The following is an 18678-nucleotide window of genomic DNA, read 5'->3' as shown; positions in this document are numbered from 1 at the left end:
TTTTAAAGATTTTCCATCACATCGAATTTTGCGGCACATACATGGAGCATTAAATATAAATAAAAACAAAAACTAATTGTACAGTTTAACTGTAAATCGCGAGATGAATCTTTTAAGCTTAATTAGTCCATAATTAAATAATATTTACTAAATAAAAACGAAAATGATACCGTATCCAAAACCAAAAAATTTTAGGAACTCAACAAGGCCTAAACAAGACCCTTTATCAATGGACACTTGATCTTGTTTAGATGCGAAAATATTTTGGATTTTGCTAGTGTAGTACTTTCGTTTGTTTGTGGCAAATATTTTTCGATCATAGACTAACTAGGGTCAAAAGATTCATCTCGTGATTTACAGGTAAACGGTGTAATTAATTTTTATTTTTATCTATATTTAATATTTTACGTATGTGCCGTAAGATTTGATGTGACGGAACTTTTTGGTTTTCGGTCTGGACTACATGACTGACTCGGTCCGGCCCAACTGCTGCACAACACCGGACCTAACGTCCCCCTTCTCTCCTTTCTTTCTTGCGACGGAGGCCAAAGCCGAGGAAACAAAACGATATTATGCAGCTCCCCTGAATCGAGACCCACCGCTCCGCTCTGCCTCACCTCGCCGACTAGGGTTTTTGCCGCCGCTGATCTCGCCGTCCCCGCCATGGACGCCTCGCACACGGGCTTCTCCTCCGCCGCCGGCGAGGCCCCGACCACCGGGGAGCACCGGATGGGGACCACCATCGTCGGGGTCTGCTACGACGGTGGCGTCATCCTCGGCGCCGATTCCAGGACCAGCACTGGTAACGCCCTTTGGCTCCTATCGATCTGTATATGCCGCAGGAGATCCTGCCGCTGGTAGGGGTAGATTTGGCGCCGGGATGGCGTTGCGGGCCTAGGTTTTCGCTTGGATCGTTGGAAATTGAGGGGCCTGGCTGGCGATGTCGGCGGCCGTGATGTGTGCTGCCTTTCTACTTTGACTATTAGGTTCATTGTTAGTTTACACTGGCGAGATTTGTCTATTTGTTTCACTGCTAGTCACTTAGTTGTTGCGACTTGCGAGATTAGCTGAATTTGGGTACTAGCAGCACCCTATGTTAAGGGGAAGTTGGCTCTCCTCTGCAGTCTGTTTAATTCTTCAAATCATTGATGGATGTGTTTCGGCCTTTATTTCTGAAGAAAAAGTTATAGGATAGTCCAACTCTGAGCTGTGCACTGTATTGCATATGATTAAACAAAAACTAACATCCATTGTTACAGTTATTATTATTTTTTGCCATGTTAACTGTGATCACAGTTCTTATGGAAATGTTAAATGTATAATGGCTCGGATGGGATTATGTGCTCCCTTTGGTTCAAGGATTTAATCCTTTTGATTTGATTAAAACCTGCCTCCTTAAGTTCGTGAAGAGTCCTACTTGTACTAGTCTAGAAAAATGATTTTGCTCCTATTTCCACCAAAGAGATTTCATTATTAAGCTGATATATTCTTTACTTTTTATTTGGCCAAGTGCTAATATTTCTTTGTTGCCTGCTCCAACTCAGGAATGTATGTAGCCAACCGTGCTTCAGACAAGATTACTCAACTGACAGACAATGTGTATGTCTGTCGCTCTGGATCTGTAAGTGTCGCTGTCTTCTAATGTTATTTTTGTATTAGGATGTTTGAGTAGAAATTTTCTTCTCATTTTGTCCCTTTGACAAGTTATTAATGGACACTCCTTGATGGTAGACAGCTTATATACTGTTGATCTGAACCAGTCAAACAACATTATTAAGAGCTAGTAGTTATTCTTCTTGCTGTTTTTATACTGCATGTCTTGTTTGGTCTGAATAGAAAGTAATTCCTCCCTTGCATGGTGCCAGAGACGGCACATTCCTTTTTGCAAGTTTTTAGTTCACATGTAAAACTCTTGCTATTTTAATTTTACCACAGGCTGCTGATACACAAGTCATTTCGGACTATGTACGTTATTTCCTCCACCAACACACGTAAGTTTGTTCTTCATGCACAACCTAACATTAATCTCTCATTTGATAAATGAATATATTGAATGATACTTAACTTTGATAAATACTACCTCTGTCCCTGAAAGCTTCAATTCCTAGAATTGTCTTAAGTCAAACATTTTAAACTTTGACCGAATTTCTTCTAGAAAAAAATGCTAAAATTTATAGTACCAAATTAGTACCATTAAATTTATCATAGAATATATTTTCATAAGATACTCATTTATGTCATAGATATTGATGCTCTTTTTCTATATAGTTGGTCAAACTTAAAAAAGTTTGACTGACACGGATTCTAGGAATTGAAGCTTTCAGGGACAGAGGGAGTATGATGGTATACAATTACTTGAGATATTTGACGTGCAAGGTAGCTAATGCTGAAGTTACCCTTCTGTGCAGGATCCAGCTTGGACAACCAGCTACTGTTAAAGTTGCAGCAAACTTGATTAGGTTGCTAGCTTATCAGAACAAGGTATGTTCCATAGCATTCCAGCACAGACTGTTAAAAGACTTTTACTTTGATAAATGATAAGCACCTGGTGTCGGAATTTGATGTTGAACTCATGTTGAACTACAAAATGAATGCTTGTTATTAATATCCAGAACATGTTGCAAGCTGGCATGATTGTTGGAGGATGGGATAAGTATGAGGGAGGCCAAATTTTCTCGGTTCCTCTTGGTGGAACTATCTTGAAGCAACCATTTGCAATTGGAGGTATAATTTTGCCCATAAAGTTGCATTGTTCCCTTCTTTCAAGTCAGTATTTCAATGCTACTTCCATTATTCTCTTTGCTGTGACATACCTTTTTTGCTATGGCTAGTGATCTAGTAATTAAATCACTTACTTTTTGAGTTGTACATGATATCTGAGTGTTCATACTCTAAATCTTGCTATGGAAAAAAACTTACTTTGCTGAGAGATATTGTTTCTGACACTTGTTATGTTATCTCTGAATTGCAGGTTCAGGTTCCAGTTACCTATATGCCCTTCTTGATCATGAATGGAAAGAGGGAATGAGCCAGGAAGAGGCAGAGGTATATCACCAAGTTCCTTCTTACTTAGATCCTGGAATTGAGATACTCTCTAGTGTAGTAGTATGACTTGAAGATTATTAATTGTGTAAAGCGAATAGAGTACAAAACTAGCCTCAATGTTCCTAATATGTTTCTATTGTTCATATGCAGAAATTTGTGGTGAAGGTAGTTTCCCTTGCTATGGCCCGTGATGGTGCTAGTGGAGGGGTTGTCCGTACAGTTACTGTAAGTTCTCTCTATTTTTTGTGCAAATTTTCATGCTCAGTTCCCTCCAGAAACTGAAATGTAGCAAATCACCTGAACCAGTTGGGTGTCATGGATTTCTTATGTTGGTTTTGGCACTCATATCTAGCATGATGTTTTTGATAGCTTCGGAGTGAAACTCAATCAGCTGTAACTGAAAATTGTAACTTTTGATCATTTAACTTCTTGTGTGGTGATATACATTCTAAAGTCCATTAATAAAATTGATTGTAGTTTCAAAAAAAAATGATTGTACCAAAATGAAGTAGAACAAAGGTACAATATCAATTGGAATGCGCCTTAACTCAATGCTGCTAGACTGCTATACTGTTTACTTCATTCAGTTGCGTACAACATCCACTAAGTGAAATCTATCTATTTGCTCATTTTTCATTTTCTTGAGGTTTACCATGCAAAAAAATTATGTTCAGTCTGCAAGAATGCAGTGTGATCTGCAAACTGTGTGTTTTGCTTATACTTATCTCTTACTGCCATTTACTGTGCTGTGTTCTTTGTGGCTTAGACCTTTTTTTAATTCAAAATAAACTCATTTGGTTACACTGCAGATAAATGCTGATGGCGTGAAGAGGAACTTTTACCCTGGCGACAAGCTACCCCTGTGGCACGATGAGCTGGAGCCCCATCACTCTTTGCTTGATATTCTTGCCGCTGGGAACCCTGATCCCATGGTGCAGTGAATTTGCCCTCCACTTCCTTTGTGAACTTTTCACTGTATCTGACTTGTTCAAACGATTGGAACCAATTCCTGCTGAACTATGTCACACCAGAGTATTTACATATTGTTATCACCCCTGTTTAGCTGAATTGTTGGTGTTTTGAGTTAATGGTTACTGGTTAGCGTGCTGTTGCTGTAGTTGTATTTGGTGAGTATACAGTTTCATCAGCTGCCAATTCATCATATGCGGTGATGCATCAGTAATGCATCCCTCGTAGCAGCCATTCTATATCTGCTACAAGAGGTCGTTCTGCCTGCTTAAGTTGACGGACAGTCAGCTTGCTGATGCTCTTTAGCTAGAACGTAAATTTCAACCAAAACATAAAAAATTTTAAGGCGCCATGTAAATTGAACATATACACGCTACAGTGATTAGTTTAATGGAGCTGCCTTAAGGAACATGAAACTCCCTTTACTGCCAGTAGCATGATTACGCAGAAGCTATGACCCTGTACTTTTCAACCTTGTAAGGCGTATTGATATCACTTGCAAGGCATACTGAGGCCTGGTTCAGTTCCACCTAAAAAGTTTTCAAGATTTCTCCTCACATCGAATCTTGTGGCACATGCATGAAGCATTAAATATAGATAAAAAAATAACTAATTATACAGTTTGCCTAGTTAGTTTATAATTGGATAATATTTGCAACAAACAAACGAAAGTGCTATAGTGACCGAAGACACTTTTAGTTTCGGCAACTGAACAAGGCCTGATATATCCCTGAAGCCACCAATTATTCATAGAACTCTTCCCATGTCATCGTTTTACAGTCGAACTTACAGGTAATGTATATACTACACGAAGTTAGTGTAGCATTTGTACAGTTTAAATTTAAATTCCATTGCGAAATTATTTTCATTTTCCATCATCAGTCAACACTATGTTTCAATTGGGCCAGGTAGAATGTGCCTCCAATAAACACAGCACCTTTCACCCGCCCTGTTTTTCAGTTTGTGTCACGGGATATAGTACATTGGGTTAGGGAGCTTGAAAGAGCGAGCACTCATGGAAGATCCCAGCAGGTCGCTCCATTGGTCGCCAGAGTTGCCTAGGATCCTGTAACCCTCTTCTTCCATTTCTTTCCTCTTTTCTGATTTGTAGACTGTCGCCGTTTTCTTGCGGTCACCTGCTGCCCTGTATATTGGGAAAGACACATCTCAGGGTTCCAGCATGAACAAACAATGAACGTTGAAGAATAGTACTGGGTGTGCGCAGGTGACAAATTTGACCGAGTTCAGCAAAGTATTCAACCAAAAGGATTCTCACTATTAACTGACAGTGGGTATTTCATGGTAGTAGATGTACTTTTGGACAGGGTCATCAATAGCATAGTGCTATCAAACATTTGGATCTCAAGCACCTAATCAGAATTCAGAGCAACAGAACAGTAACAACTTAATCTGCCTATATGATAATGCTAGTGCATTGCTGCGGCTGCAATGTTGTAATGTACTCCACTAAGCCATTCTAATATATCTCTGATCCACACAGGCTGCATTGCCTTTAGTTTAAATTCTTCGTGGAAAACTACATTAGAGAGCTCAAGCGAACAGGCCTAAGCCATTCTAATATATCTGATATCTCTGATCCACACATGCTATGGTGAACACTAGAGAGCAACTAAATTATTCATAAAAATCCTTTTTTTTATCATACCAATTATTCTGAAGAACTAAAAGGCAATATAGGGCCCGTTTAGTTCCTCTTGCTAAATTTTAGCCAGACTTTAGCTAAACTTTCAAACACAGACTAAACACAAGCTAAAATATTTAGTCCCGCTAGTCAGTAGCTAAAATAGTTAGCTGGCTAAAATTTAGCAAGGGTAACCAAACAAAGCCATAATAACGGCAGATACTAGCACACAATAATGAGTTACGTGCTTGGAACGGTAGAAATCGACTCGAAGTAATGTGCGAGGTATACCTGAGTATGAGCTTTTCCCAATCATGGAACCCCTGCTTGTTGAGGTTCTCCACCGTGACGCCTCGGTGGCCCTCGCTTCTGCCCGTGAGCAGGAAGGTCTTGAAGCCCAGCTCGCGAACCTCATTGTACAGCTTCAAGCTCGAGGGGATGGCGGCCGCCTCGCCTCTCTCCACCCACTCGTCAAACCTGTGGTGGTCGAACAACTCGGCCCTGCGGATTAAATTTAAAATCAAGCACGCCATGTGAGACCACTCTGAAATTCCGATGGAGCAGCTGACGCCTACCACTCTGAAATTCGTTCCGGTTTCGTGCGTAAGTTTTATCCATTTTCGTACGGCGTACCGAAACGCGGAATTGAAAGCGCAATGTGATCGATACCAACCAAACAAGCAAACCGGGGGATTTCGTGACTAAATTTCTGCCATTTCTTGCGGACGTGGGGATGCGACAGCGTGCGGTGGAGACGGACACGGACACGGACACGGACGGAGGAGAGGAGAAGGGGAGCTCACCCGTATCCGTGGTCGGCGTAGTAGGGGAGGTTGGAGAGCAGCGTCTCGTCGACGTCGAACACCCAGGCGTCGCGTCCATCGTCGCCGAGCGGCAAGGCCGCGCGCGCGTAGGCGGCGGACTCCCGCGCCACGAGCTCGAGGTCGGAGCGGTAGGCGGCGCCCGTGACGTAGTCCCGCACGTGCGGCACGCACTCCGGCGGCACCGCCTTCCATGGCGCGAGGTTGTTGGCCTCCGCCGCGAGCCGCCAGCTGGCGCAGCGGACGTCCGTCGGCACGGCGTCGGCGTCGGCGTCGGCGTCGGGCTCCGCGGCCCTCGCCGACGGGAGCTCGATGACGAGCGGCCGCGGCAGGAGGTGCTGCTGCTGCGCGTCCGCGTCTGGCGCCACCGCCTCGGACACGCCCTCTGCCGGCGCGAGGTCCACCTCTGCCTCGGAAGCTCCGACGGCGAGTGGCGTGGCGAGCAGGAGGAAGAGGAGGAGCGTGGCGAGCAGGTGGGCGAGGCTGCCGCCGCCGCCGCGCGCCATGTCCCGGCTTGCTGTCACCGCGCGGGGGCGGGGGCGGGTCGTCGTGGGGGCCCCCCGGCGTCAGAGAGCAGGCAGGCACGGGGGCTCGGAAGGCGTGCGGCGGGGGGCGACACGGGCGGTAAATAGGCGGGGAGGGGGGGTGAGGACAGCGATGGGAGCGCGAGGCAGGGGAATGCGTGTGGCTCCCGGCGACTTCGGGAGGAAGAGCGGGCAATGGCCGATGGAGACGGGTTAAATAGGGGAGGAGCAGAAGCAGAGGACGGAGGACGGAGGGCGGAGGGCGGAGGCGTCCTCTTCTCTTTTCGTCGTGTTTGGGGAAAAAGCAAGGCCTCCTGCGGGTCGGAGAAGAAGAAGAGGAGAAAGAGAAAGAAACGGGTCGGATTCGAATCTGAGGGAGGAGGATTCTTCGGCCCGGGGCAACAGGGGTGGTGGGGACGGTGGTGACGTGCCACCTACGGATTGGTCGTGTGCGCTGGTCGGGCGAGGCACACAAGTCTTGTGGCCGTGTCTTTGGTCGGCGCAGACGATCGATCGCTTCCGCGTGACGCTGCTGATAGATTACTAGCGCAGCGCATAGAGATATCACGTCTATCCTAAATTCCAAATCTACTCGGATCTTTTTCACCGTAAAAGAGTAGGAATAGAAAATCAAAATTATTTTTTTATGGTAAGTAAAAATACAAACCAATAACTTTATCTTCGGACTATATAGGAACGACAAAAGATCCGTGAGCTAGGGACAATCATCCAATCTTGTGTTTCGTCGTCAGAAGTAGGTTGAAGCAGCAGCTTTTGCAAAGCAGTAAAGTTTGTCTGCAACAATGGTGAAGCCGGTTGTTGGGAAGAAGCCGACGGCGAAGTCGAAGGGGAAGCAGCGGATCAAGATCGAATACATCGAGGACAAGGAGAAACGGCAGGTGACCTTCTCGAAGCGCAAGGGCGGGCTGCTCAAGAAGGCCTCCGAGCTCCACCTGCTCTGCGGCGCGCACGTCGCCATCGTCATCTTCTCCCAGCAGAAACAACAGGACGCGAACGACCCGAACCTTGCTGCTGCTGCTGCTGCTCTCGCCGCAGCGGCGGCGGCGGGTCTGCCTCCGGGCGGCAGACGCTCCTCCGCTAGGCGCAGGGGCGGCGGCAACGTGTTCGCGATGGGCACCCCGTCCGTGGACCACGTGATGAGCGCGCGCCTCGCCGGCGCCGGCGACCCGTACGGCCACCGCGCCGCGCTCGAGGAGGAGGAGGACGACGCCCGCGCCGCCGTCGCCGGGCGCGAGGGGGCGGAGGCGACCGCGCGGAGGAGGGACGAGGCGAGGGAGCTCGTGGACGCGGAGGAGGAGCGGATGAAGGCCGTCGCGGACAAGGTGAGGCTGGCCACGGCCGTGGGACGGTTCTGGTGGGAGGCGGACGTGGAGGCGCTCGGCGAGGCGGAGCTACCGGAGTTCGGCGGCGCTCTCAAGCGGCTCAGGGATAATGTGCTGCGACGCCACGCGGACAAATTGGTGCCTCAGTAGTGTCAGGGTAGACACAAAAACTGATTCTTTCTGATTATTACATGTACGCTTAGCGGCATTGTTTTTGTTACTGACGATGGTTAGTTCCTTAATTAGCTGATTGTTAGAATTTTTATCTTTTGATGAGAAACTTCTGATTGTTTAGAATTTTGATGGAGATCAAATATAAGATAGTAAAACCAGATCGTCTTGGAGTAGTACCCATCATGTAGATTCTTTGGTCAACCAAGACGATCGCGTCCGCATGCCTGCGTACCTAGCTGCGCTGTGGTCATCTGGTGAGACCGACGCGCCGACGCCGACGCCGACGCGGTGGTCGGTTGACAACCAGCACGCCGGCCGTTGACGTATTTCTGTCCTCGACTCCTGGCGGTCTTGCCAATTGCGATTCACCGGATAATAAAAAGCAAGGCAAGGCCCTTGCGTGCGTGCGCTGCGTGTGGTTAAAGCTGACCACCGCCTCACCGACCAGCGTGCTATGCCTGCTCCTTCTGCACTCGAAATTTCAGGCCCTTACGAGCCAGAATCAGCCTGCTTTAGTTTTTTAAAATTTTTCAAAATTCTCCAAACATCAAATTTTGGAACAAACTAATAACATAATTTGTCTAATTTGCGAGACGAATTTTTTAAACTTAGTTAGTCTGTGATTGAACAATAATTATTAAATACAAATGAAAGTGTTATAGTAGTTAAAACCAAAAATTTTCACTAACTAAATAAGAACTCAGCCATTAGAATAGTATTTTTCTTTTTTGTCATAACATAACAAATCAATATCAGCGTCAGCCACACCACCATGGCTTATATTACGTTTCTTTTGTTCCCAATTATAATTGTTCTCACTTTTATAGCAATATTGTTTTTACGATACAATATTGCTATAAAAGTGTATAATAAAAATTATATATCTAGAAAAGTCATAACGATTTATAACTTAAGAATCAAAGGATTACTATATCTTATGTGCACGTCTACAAGTTGTTAATTTTTATCTATCTATCTATCTATCTATCTATCTATCTATCTATCTATCTATCTATCTACATATAATTAATCGCAAAAAAAACTATCTACCTATGATGCATATTTACAGAAAAAAATGATAAATATCTCTCATCTCATCTAAAAGGTCAATATAAACTATATATCTTCCCAGGGTGTCTCTCTATATTTATCTATTTATTTCTGTTTCTATTTAAAAAAAAGCAAAATAATTGATAAGTATCTTTCATCTAAATGTCAGTGTCCACTTTAGGCTTGTTTGGTTACTTGTATTGTATACCTAGCCTAGCTCGCCTGAGTCGTTGAACCAAACTCAGTTAAACCAGGCTGAATTCATACAAAGTCGTTTGTTTGGTTGTTCATATTTGGCCATCCTAGTTGAATAGATATGGTGTTTGGTTGGCCGTATAAGAACATGTCGTACGAGATAAAATATGCAAGACAAAAACAGTTATTACATTTATTGTATATAAGTACTCCCTCCGTCCACGAAATAGTCAATTTCTAGAGTTGTCCCAAGTCAAACTTTTTAAACTTTAACCAAATTTCTAGAAAAAAATGCTAAGATTTATAGTATCAAATTAGTATTATTAGATTCATCATAGAATATATTTTCATATAATGTGTATTTTATATTATAGATGTTGTTACTCTTTTCTATAAAGTTAGTCAAACTTTAAAAAGTTTGACTGGCACGGATCCTAGGAATTGATTCTTTCGGGGACGGAGGGAGTATATTTTAGTAGTCTCAACTTTCCTTCTTAAGCTTTAATTAGCTCTTAAAGGTAGGGATGAAAACGGATCGGAGCGGTGCGGATAATGTCTTTTCCATATCCTAATCAGTTTTTCTTTATCGGATTCGGTGCGGAGCGGATAATACACGGATGCGGATGTGGATACGGTTTTTTTCGGTAGTCAGAATTGGTACGGATATGGAGCGGAAACGGATCGGAGACGGATTTTAATAGTCGAGTAACATGTGCATACATAGAGAATTATATGCTTGTCAAGAATTTATTTAGTACAGAACAAGAATAGACAATAGATAATAATATTGCATTGCATTCCATATTGCTGCTCTCACACTAATAATTAACACTTAACATGATATCTTCAATAAAAATAATAAGTTATTAGCCAATAAATAATAGCATCTAGCAAATTTTTTAATTTAAAAATTAGAACATTAAACAACCACATCATAAAATAAAATTCCTTAGCTAACAAACTTTTTAAAATTCTAAATTCTTTAGTCATGGAAGAGAAACCTTCGGATATCCTATTTTAAACATCGGATAATCCGTATAAAATTTGCGGATAATCCATATCCGCCGGATTTTACCTATTCCATATGCTATCCCGTATCCGCAGACAATCGGATTCGGATTATCCGTATCCGTACGGATGTTAAAAGTTCTTCTCTATATTCTCAAAATTCGGATTCGAATCGGACCGATTCGGAGAATTATCCACACCACTTTCACCCCTACTTAAAGGCACTAATATCACATAATATGCACTATGTATTAACTATATTCGTTGCTGCTAGCCACCTTGCGTCTAGCGAGCCAGGCCCATGGAGCCAGGCCAAGGGAGCTCTATTTTGCATCCTGGATAGGTCCTTTATTCAAGCAACCAAAGAGCCTAGTCCAGACTTGTACAGAAAAATAAATAGGCTCTTTAATCTTATCTGTAATCCGTGTATCTGTTTTCAAAAATGAACCGAACACATGACACTGATTGACACAAGTTGACACGCACAGGGCGGAAATATCAATATGCTACAATTGTCGCATCAAACATCTTGTAATAAAAATGTCCCATTCAATACCAATCGAACCCATATTTATAACAATTCAATCAAGGTTCTCAAGAATTAACAGAATTTGAAAAATAGTCTAATAATAATAGAATGGAAAACACTTTCTAGATATTAGTTTCAATTCATGAGATCCTAACAATGGCATAAGAAAGAAGAATTCGGCAAAAGGAAAGGATAATCAATCAAATACTCATGTTAGTCACTTATCTGGACTACGAACAACTAAACATGAGTTATTTCAATCAATAAGGAAATTAAAAGGGAAGACTAACCACCATGGGATGCAAGACGCAACGGTTACATATCAACAGTACGCTGTCTCAGATCAAAAGACGATTTTATATACAATACATGCTAACTCTACAGGTTCTGAACATAAACACCACATAAACAAACAAGCTGATTCATTGCTTCTCAGGTACCAAAACAGCAGCCTATTACTAACTAATCTTCTTCGAAATACTTTTCCTCTGCATCATAGTTGGCTTCTCTGGACCAATGATCATCAAGCATCTCATCATTATCAATCTGAGAATAGTCCATATGCTCAGTGTCTTCCCCGGACAGGAACTTTTGCTGCATCACATATGTGAACTGCTCCAACTGATCCTGCATTTCTTCAAAAGATAACGTCTGGTTGGAAGTCGTTGCAGCAGAGTCTCCCCCATTGTTGGACTCCACTGGCATAGCCTCATTTGCAACCACCTGCCATTATGTAAAGCAAGAAACTCATCTCCTGCGAGGGCAGTGCATCAAAAGGAAGAATCACACTGTGACGAAGTTCAACCAAAAATTCTGAGGCACTCCTAACTTCTGTAAGAGTGAAATAATAAATGGTGCAAGTGAGACGTCGTAGAGGTCCCAAAACTAAAATGGAGCACACATCAAATATGTGGTTTTAATTGCGAACTACATCGACCAAGTCTCTACATCACCAGAACAGTTTCTTAACGTTTACCATTTCATTTTACGTGAGCCTACATACTAGTAGGCATTAAAACATGAAAGTGGATCTGAACCTGTGCCCTCAGGATTTTTTTTCCATGCACAAGAAAGGTTAAACCATCTTATATGTTTCCTTCAAGTCAGAGAGACAATACCATTGCACAAATTATAGTTACCGCAGAGTTCAGGAAAAAAAGAATTGAGAGGTGGGCGTTTGGATCACAAAACGAGAGGCTAAAGAAAGAATGTGTGAATTATCTTCCAGCACAAAAACTGTATATGTAAGTTCCTTACAGAAACACTTTTTCCATGTAGAACAAGAGCAGAACAACTAGTAGTGTAGAAATTTCATATTCATACCCAGGTTCAAAAAAATACTGCCAGGTTATTCACTTCCTTCTCTACCACATGACAGACATCTAGTAGTATAACCAGCTCTCAGGTACATAATGGCTTCTGTTTCAAAAAAATCAGAGCAACCTGCCTCTAGAAACAATACATCACCATCATTCATTGGAACAATAAATCATTGTTACCGCATACTCCCTTCATTCCAAATTTTAAGTCGTTCAGGCTTTTCTAAATACATAATTTCTACTATGTATGTATACATAACATATATGTAGGTGCATAGCAAATTCATGTACCTAGAAAAGCCAAAACTACTTACAATTTGAAATGAAGGAAGTATAACTGACGGTGAAAAGATAAAGGCATTGATCTAACCATAATAGTGAAATATTAAAAAAAAATCATCCATAACCTGCAGCTCAGCGCGGTGCATAGGAGCATCTCTAAATTAGCTTCTTTTTTTTCAAATCTGAGTACTCCACTGGCCCAAAATTGCAAACAAAAACTATAGTCTGAATCTACGCATCATTATTGCAAAGTTAGACTAGATGGTTGGTTGATAGATTGCCTGTCTTCGAGATTTGTACTAGCTCCTAGATGAAAATTAGCAGTAAACAGTTGTGCATCCTTTAATATTATTCTACTGGGCCTTGTTTAGTTCCCAAAATTTTTGCAAAATTTTTCAGATTCCCCGTCACATCGAATCTTTAGACGTATGCATGGAGTATTAAATATAGATAAAAATAAAAACTAATTGTACAGTTTGGTCGAAATTGACGAGACGAATCTTTTAAGCCTAGTTAGTCTATAATTGGATAATATTTGTCAAATACAAACGAAATTGCTACAGTGCTGATTTTGCCAAAAATTTTGGAACTAAACAAGGCCCAAATTAATATACACAAGCATGTGAGCCACTGAATCAACTACAAACAATTTACAGCACGAATAATGAAAGCAAAATAAAGCCAGAAAATGTAGACAATAATCGTCACAAACATACCTCAGTCGCAATAGGCTTCTCGACCTCTGTCCCCTTTTCCTTCATCCCGTCTTCCTCGTCCTCTTCTTCCTCTTCTTCTTCCTCCTCCTCCTCCTCCTCTTCTTCCTGCTCCTCCATGGTCTCCTCAGCGCCACCACCCACCCACTCGCTGGGATCGACCCCTCTCCTAATCTGCTCCCCGCGAATCTTCTCCACGATGACCGCCTCCTCCGCGCGGCGCATGAGCGTTTCAGACCACCTCTCCCCGGGCCGCGCCATGGCTCTGCCGAGCGGGTCCTGGAACCTCCCGAGGTATTCGTGGTGCAAGTAGGGTTCCCGCTCCCTCATGGCGTCCTCGGAGAAGTACTCCCCCTCGCGGACGAGGCGGTCGAGGAACGCGCGGCGCCGGTTCCGCACCCGCGACGCGGGCGGGGGAGCCCCCGCGGCGGCGGCGCGCAGGCGGCGGAGGTGCCAGTCGACCTCGTAGTCCGGGCTGAGCGCGTCGAAGGCGGCGAGCTCGTCGGCGGACAGCGCCGCGCCGTACCGCTCCAGGAAGAGCGGCGCGTCGCGGGCGAGGAGGGAGCGGAGCTCCGCCCTCCGCCGCGGCGGGGAGGGAGGGGGTGGGGGTGCGGCCCCCGTGCCGGTGGGGGACGGGCCGAGAAAGGAGGACGGGAAGTAAAGGCCCTCGACGGCGGAGAGGCGGGTGGCGATGCGGTCCATTGCCGCGGGCTCCATGGCTGCTGCCGTACCGCGCTGCGTGGCGTCGCGTCGGCGTTCTACGGGCGGCGGGCTCAGGGTTGGGCTCGCCGGTGAAGCGGTGGGCGGGTACTGGATTGGGCCTGGGTATGGCATGGGCTTCGGGCTTCCTTGTGACGATAGGTAAAGGTTCGGTTACTCTGACGTGGGCCAATGGCCGAAATGAGATGGGTACCTAAAGTTAGGCCTTTTTTATTTGGGCCAGCTAAAGTCATTTTGACCTCTCTAACTTTCGTATGGACACGTGTCCCTAATTCACGGCTGCTTCTACTAAATTTTTTCTAGTTTGTAAAAGAAACTATTTGTTTTCCAACCAAGCCTAGGTACACCTACTAGACATGTTTAGGCATGTTTGGTTAAGTGGCTAACTTCCAACTAAATTTCTAAAAGCCACCTTGGAAATCTTTGTTTGTTGTTCCAGCCCATTAGCCAGCCCTGACACTTGTAGCCTAACTTGTTGGAAACGTGGGAAGCAGCCGTTTTCAGCAATCCTAACTTGGTCACTGCCTCGTCTTCGTTTTGCGTTACCTCTCAACTGCCAGCACGGTGCATGCTCCTATCGACAACCACTTCGACCGCGCTCGTACGCCGCTCCTCCACGCTCATGTTGTCGCTCCACCTCGCTCGAGGTGGCAGGGTTGCCTAGTTGTAGCTCGCGCGGCAGGGGCACGACCTTGGCCTTGCGCGATTGGGCCTTTCCTCCTCCCCAGCCATGTGTCCCTCCCTTCTCGCTCAGAGCTCCATCACTCGGCGCCCCCTATGCTTGCCGATACTAAGATCGAATATGTTTTATGGTCACCTTCCTAAGCAGCTAACAAACCTTATTGGACTTCATTATTTGGACCTAGTGCACAACAACATATCAGGAAGCATACCTTCATCACTAGCGAGGTTGAGATCCATGACATATTCTTCGAACCACATTGGTGAATAAAAATTATAGTAGTGATAGCATATCAACATTCATAAAAGATTGAGAGCTTAACTACACCCATGAACTCACGAAACATATAGTACCGATTGACTTATCTAGCAATGGTTTCACCGGACACATCCAAAGGAACTATCTTTACTCAAGGGACTTCGAAGTTTGAATCTTTCTAGCAATCAGATAAGTGGACCAATTCTAGATGATATTGGAGCTTTAAGGGAATTAGAGTTCCGTGACCTATCTTACAATTATTTCACGGGTGAAATCCCCTCAAGCCTAGCAGATCTCACATTTTTTAGTTGCATAAACTTGTCCTACAATGATTTGTCAGGAAGAATCCTCTCAGGACAAGAAGTACATGTACATCGGCAATTCTGCAAACAGTTGCTCGACAAATGAAACAAATCCAAATGTCAATTAAGGGCATGAAGAAAGTGCTAGGTCATCTCTTTACCTCAGCATGAGCATAGGATTTGTGATGGGACTTTGATCTGTATTTTGCACGATGTTGTTCATGAAAACATGGAGGTATGCTTACTTCCATCTTTTCGATTAGCTATATGAAATGCTTTATATGCAAGTGGCTGTCAGCAAGTCTGCATTTGTAAGAAAATTTGGGAAGGAAGAGAAGTGATTCTGTTGCACAATCCTTGGATTTGTGATGGGACTTTGATCTGTATTTTGCAAGATGTTGTTCATGAAAACATTGAGGTATGCTTACTTCCATCTTTTCAATCAGCTATATGAAATGCTTTTATATGCAAGTGGTTGTCAGCAAGCCTGCATTTGTAAGGAAATTTGGGAAGGCAGAGAAGTGAAGGTTTGTTGCTGTCGCACAAACATTGGATCCTTTTTACAGTATTTGTTTCTACTATTTCTTCTTTAGTAACGACAGAAATAACAGCCTTGCAAAGTAGTAAGTAAAGCAAGCAGCTGCCTGTTAAGACACTAGATGTGTGTACGTGTCGATAACTCGATAACCTGCAATCATGTACTTGATTAGCCAGCAGTATCTTGTAATTTCCCCATTTGTTTTGTACTCCCTCCAATCCAAATTATAAGAGACACTACTTTTTTAACACTAAATTTGATCATTCATCTTATTCAAAATCTTGTACAAAATTTGACTTCTTTTATTGTGTCTTGGTTTATTAATAAAAGTTCTTTAAGATGACTTAAATTGAATTATATTTGTATATATTTTTTTTTGATAAAGTAATGAAAACTGCGATGGCTACTGAATAAGACGAGTGGTTAAATTTAGGATAAAAAATCAAACATTTTATAATTTGGGATGAAATTAGTACTCAATTAAACTTAGGCCCTGTTACAGTTCTCAAGAATCCTAAGTTTAGTCTTGTTTCAGAGAACGTACGGCCGTACGAAACAGCTGATTAAACTAAAACCGTTCTGCTAATCCGGATGTTGGGCACGGGGTTACGGGCAGCCGACAACCATTCACGCACGGTACCTCCTTCACTGTCGCTTTCCCCAGCTCGCACACTCTCCAGCACCCCACTCCCTTTCCCCGTCCCGTCCCGTCCCGAGCTCCCGAGCTAGAACGAAGCAAGCCAACGCGGACGCACGCACAGTCGCACACTGACACGAACGCGGCGAACCCACACCCCACAGCCCCGAGGGTGAGATCCCTCCCACCAGGCGCGCGCGGGCACTGGCGCCGCCGCCGCCGCCGCGGCGCGATGGGGTCCGTGTCCCTGAACGTGGCGTCCTCCCGGCGGGGCGGGCGGCGACTGGCGTGCCTCTGCTCGCCCGGGCTGCTCAACCTCCTCGTGCTGCTCTCGCTCCTCTCCACCAACCTCCTCGCGCTGCTCGCCTTCCTCTCCCCCCGCGCCCACCCCATCCCCGCCGCCACCGCCAACCTATCCTCCTCCTCCTCCGCCGCCATCTCGGCGCAGGTGTCCGCCATCGCGCGGGAGATCGACGCGACTCGCCTCGTCCCGCACCGCGACGGCGGAAGCGGTACCAGCCTGCCCCCGGAGCTGCTCCTCTTCCTGTCCCCACACGCGCTCCCGCTGGGCCGCGACGCGCGCACGGGGCTCACCCACATGCCGGCCTCCGTCGCGCACGCCTGCTTCCGCTCCCCGTCCACGCTCGCGCTCCTGTCCGCGTTCGCCTCCTACGCGCCCTACGCCGTCTGCCCGCGCAACGCCACGCTCCCGCACCGCCTCATCTCCAAGGCCTGCGAGCCGCTGCCCCGCCGCCGCTGCCTCTCCCGGGGCCCGCGCGCCGCGCTCCCGGCCTCCAACATGGGCGTCGACAGCCGACGCTGGGTGAAGCCGCGCCACGACCACGAGTTCCTCATCGACGACGTCCTGCACCTCGCCGCCGGTGGCGGCGGCAAGATCCGGATCGGCTTCGACGTCGCCGGCGGCGCCGCCAACTTCGCCGCCCGGATGAGGGAGCGCGGGGTCACCATCTACACCACGGTGCTCGACAACGCCGGGAAGCCCATGAATGAGTTCGTGGCGGCCAGGGGACTGTTCCCGCTGCTGCTCTCGCCTGCGCACCGGTTTCCCTTCTACGACGGGGTGTTCGACCTCGTGCACGTCGGGACCACCGCATTGGCCGAAGGCGGATCGCCGGCGCTGGGGCAGGCTGGGACGGAGGAGGCGCTGGAATTCTTCATGTTTGATGTCGACCGGGTGCTGCACGCCGGTGGGCTGCTCTGGATTGACAGCTACATGTGCCACAGCGATGAACGGAGGCAGGTGCTTGTCAGGCTCATCGGCAGGTTTGGTTACAAGAAGCTCAAATGGGTAATGGGGGAGAAGGCCGGCACAGGGAGCACAAAGGTAGCAATGTACTTCTCTGCGGTGTTGCAGAAGCCGGCACGGGGTTGAAATTGGATGGATGAAATGGATAATTATGGATGGGTTGAAATCTGAGGTATGAATGTACCTTATCCTGATTGTTTGTAGTTCATCAGGGGATCTGACATGAGACATGAGCTTGCCCAATAGATGCCATGGATTAGGTTGATTCTATTGTTTGTTCAAATAGCATAATAAGTGAAAAAGAGTACAATTGTTCCACTTTTGGTATCATGTAATAGGCTGCTGTTAGCCTGTTAGGTGGGAAACATTTGAGGTAGTTGTTGCTCAAGTGGGGGATTGCAAAGTGGGTGTGCAGTGGTGTGCTATTCTCATTCAAGCAGAAAAGGAAAGTAAAGGAGGCTCTTTGAGCTATTTATTCATGTTGTCTATCTAAAGCTATTATCTTTACTGTCAGTTTAGTCTATAGTGTATGTGTATGGCACAGCTTGTTCAAATTTCCTTGGACTTGTTATTTTCCATAATTGAGGGTCTATATGGTTTTCACTGTTTATGTTTTAGTATCAATCAACTAGAACAATTGATCTGTCAAAGTGGGAGGCA

At 45.4% G+C, this 18678-nt stretch overlaps 5 protein-coding genes across 6 annotated transcripts; 3 read left to right on the top strand and 2 right to left on the bottom strand.

The window, feature by feature from the left end:
• LOC8070706 (proteasome subunit beta type-6) lies at nt 495-4168 on the top strand. Its single transcript, XM_002437748.2, has 8 exons — nt 495-802; nt 1545-1621; nt 1936-1991; nt 2409-2481; nt 2613-2724; nt 2972-3045; nt 3196-3270; nt 3855-4168. Exons 1-8 carry the CDS (start codon nt 664-666, stop codon nt 3984-3986), a joined length of 738 nt encoding a protein of 245 aa, XP_002437793.1. The 5' UTR covers nt 495-663; the 3' UTR covers nt 3987-4168.
• On the bottom strand, nt 4714-7291 carry LOC8068423 (acid phosphatase 1). The gene is made up of 3 exons (XM_002436396.2): nt 6460-7291; nt 5948-6157; nt 4714-5158 (listed from the first exon to the last, which is right to left on the bottom strand). Exons 1-3 carry the CDS (start codon nt 6981-6983, stop codon nt 4981-4983), a joined length of 912 nt encoding a protein of 303 aa, XP_002436441.2. The 5' UTR covers nt 6984-7291; the 3' UTR covers nt 4714-4980.
• LOC8070705 (agamous-like MADS-box protein AGL62) lies at nt 7377-8668 on the top strand. Its single transcript, XM_002437747.2, has one exon. The coding sequence runs from the start codon at nt 7805-7807 to the stop codon at nt 8492-8494; it is 690 nt and encodes a 229-aa protein (XP_002437792.1). The 5' UTR covers nt 7377-7804; the 3' UTR covers nt 8495-8668.
• On the bottom strand, nt 11494-14604 carry LOC8068422 (coiled-coil domain-containing protein 97). 2 transcript variants are annotated; one of them, XM_002436395.2, is made up of 2 exons: nt 13618-14567; nt 11494-12023 (listed from the first exon to the last, which is right to left on the bottom strand). In XM_002436395.2, exons 1-2 carry the CDS (start codon nt 14446-14448, stop codon nt 11763-11765), a joined length of 1092 nt encoding a protein of 363 aa, XP_002436440.2. In that variant the 5' UTR covers nt 14449-14567; the 3' UTR covers nt 11494-11762. The 2 variants fall into 2 exon arrangements, with proteins under 2 accessions (XP_002436440.2, XP_021304563.1); XM_021448888.1 differs by having other exon boundaries at nt 11869-12054; nt 13618-14604.
• LOC8068421 lies at nt 16793-18506 on the top strand. Its single transcript, XM_002437746.2, has one exon. It carries the CDS (start codon nt 16984-16986, stop codon nt 18142-18144), a length of 1161 nt encoding a protein of 386 aa, XP_002437791.2. The 5' UTR covers nt 16793-16983; the 3' UTR covers nt 18145-18506.

Source organism: Sorghum bicolor, chromosome 10 (genome assembly GCF_000003195.3).
Source record: "Sorghum bicolor cultivar BTx623 chromosome 10, Sorghum_bicolor_NCBIv3, whole genome shotgun sequence".
NCBI lineage: Eukaryota > Viridiplantae > Streptophyta > Magnoliopsida > Poales > Poaceae > Sorghum > Sorghum bicolor.
Note: the sequence above shows the minus strand (reverse complement) of the source record. Positions and strands in the feature narration are given on the sequence as shown.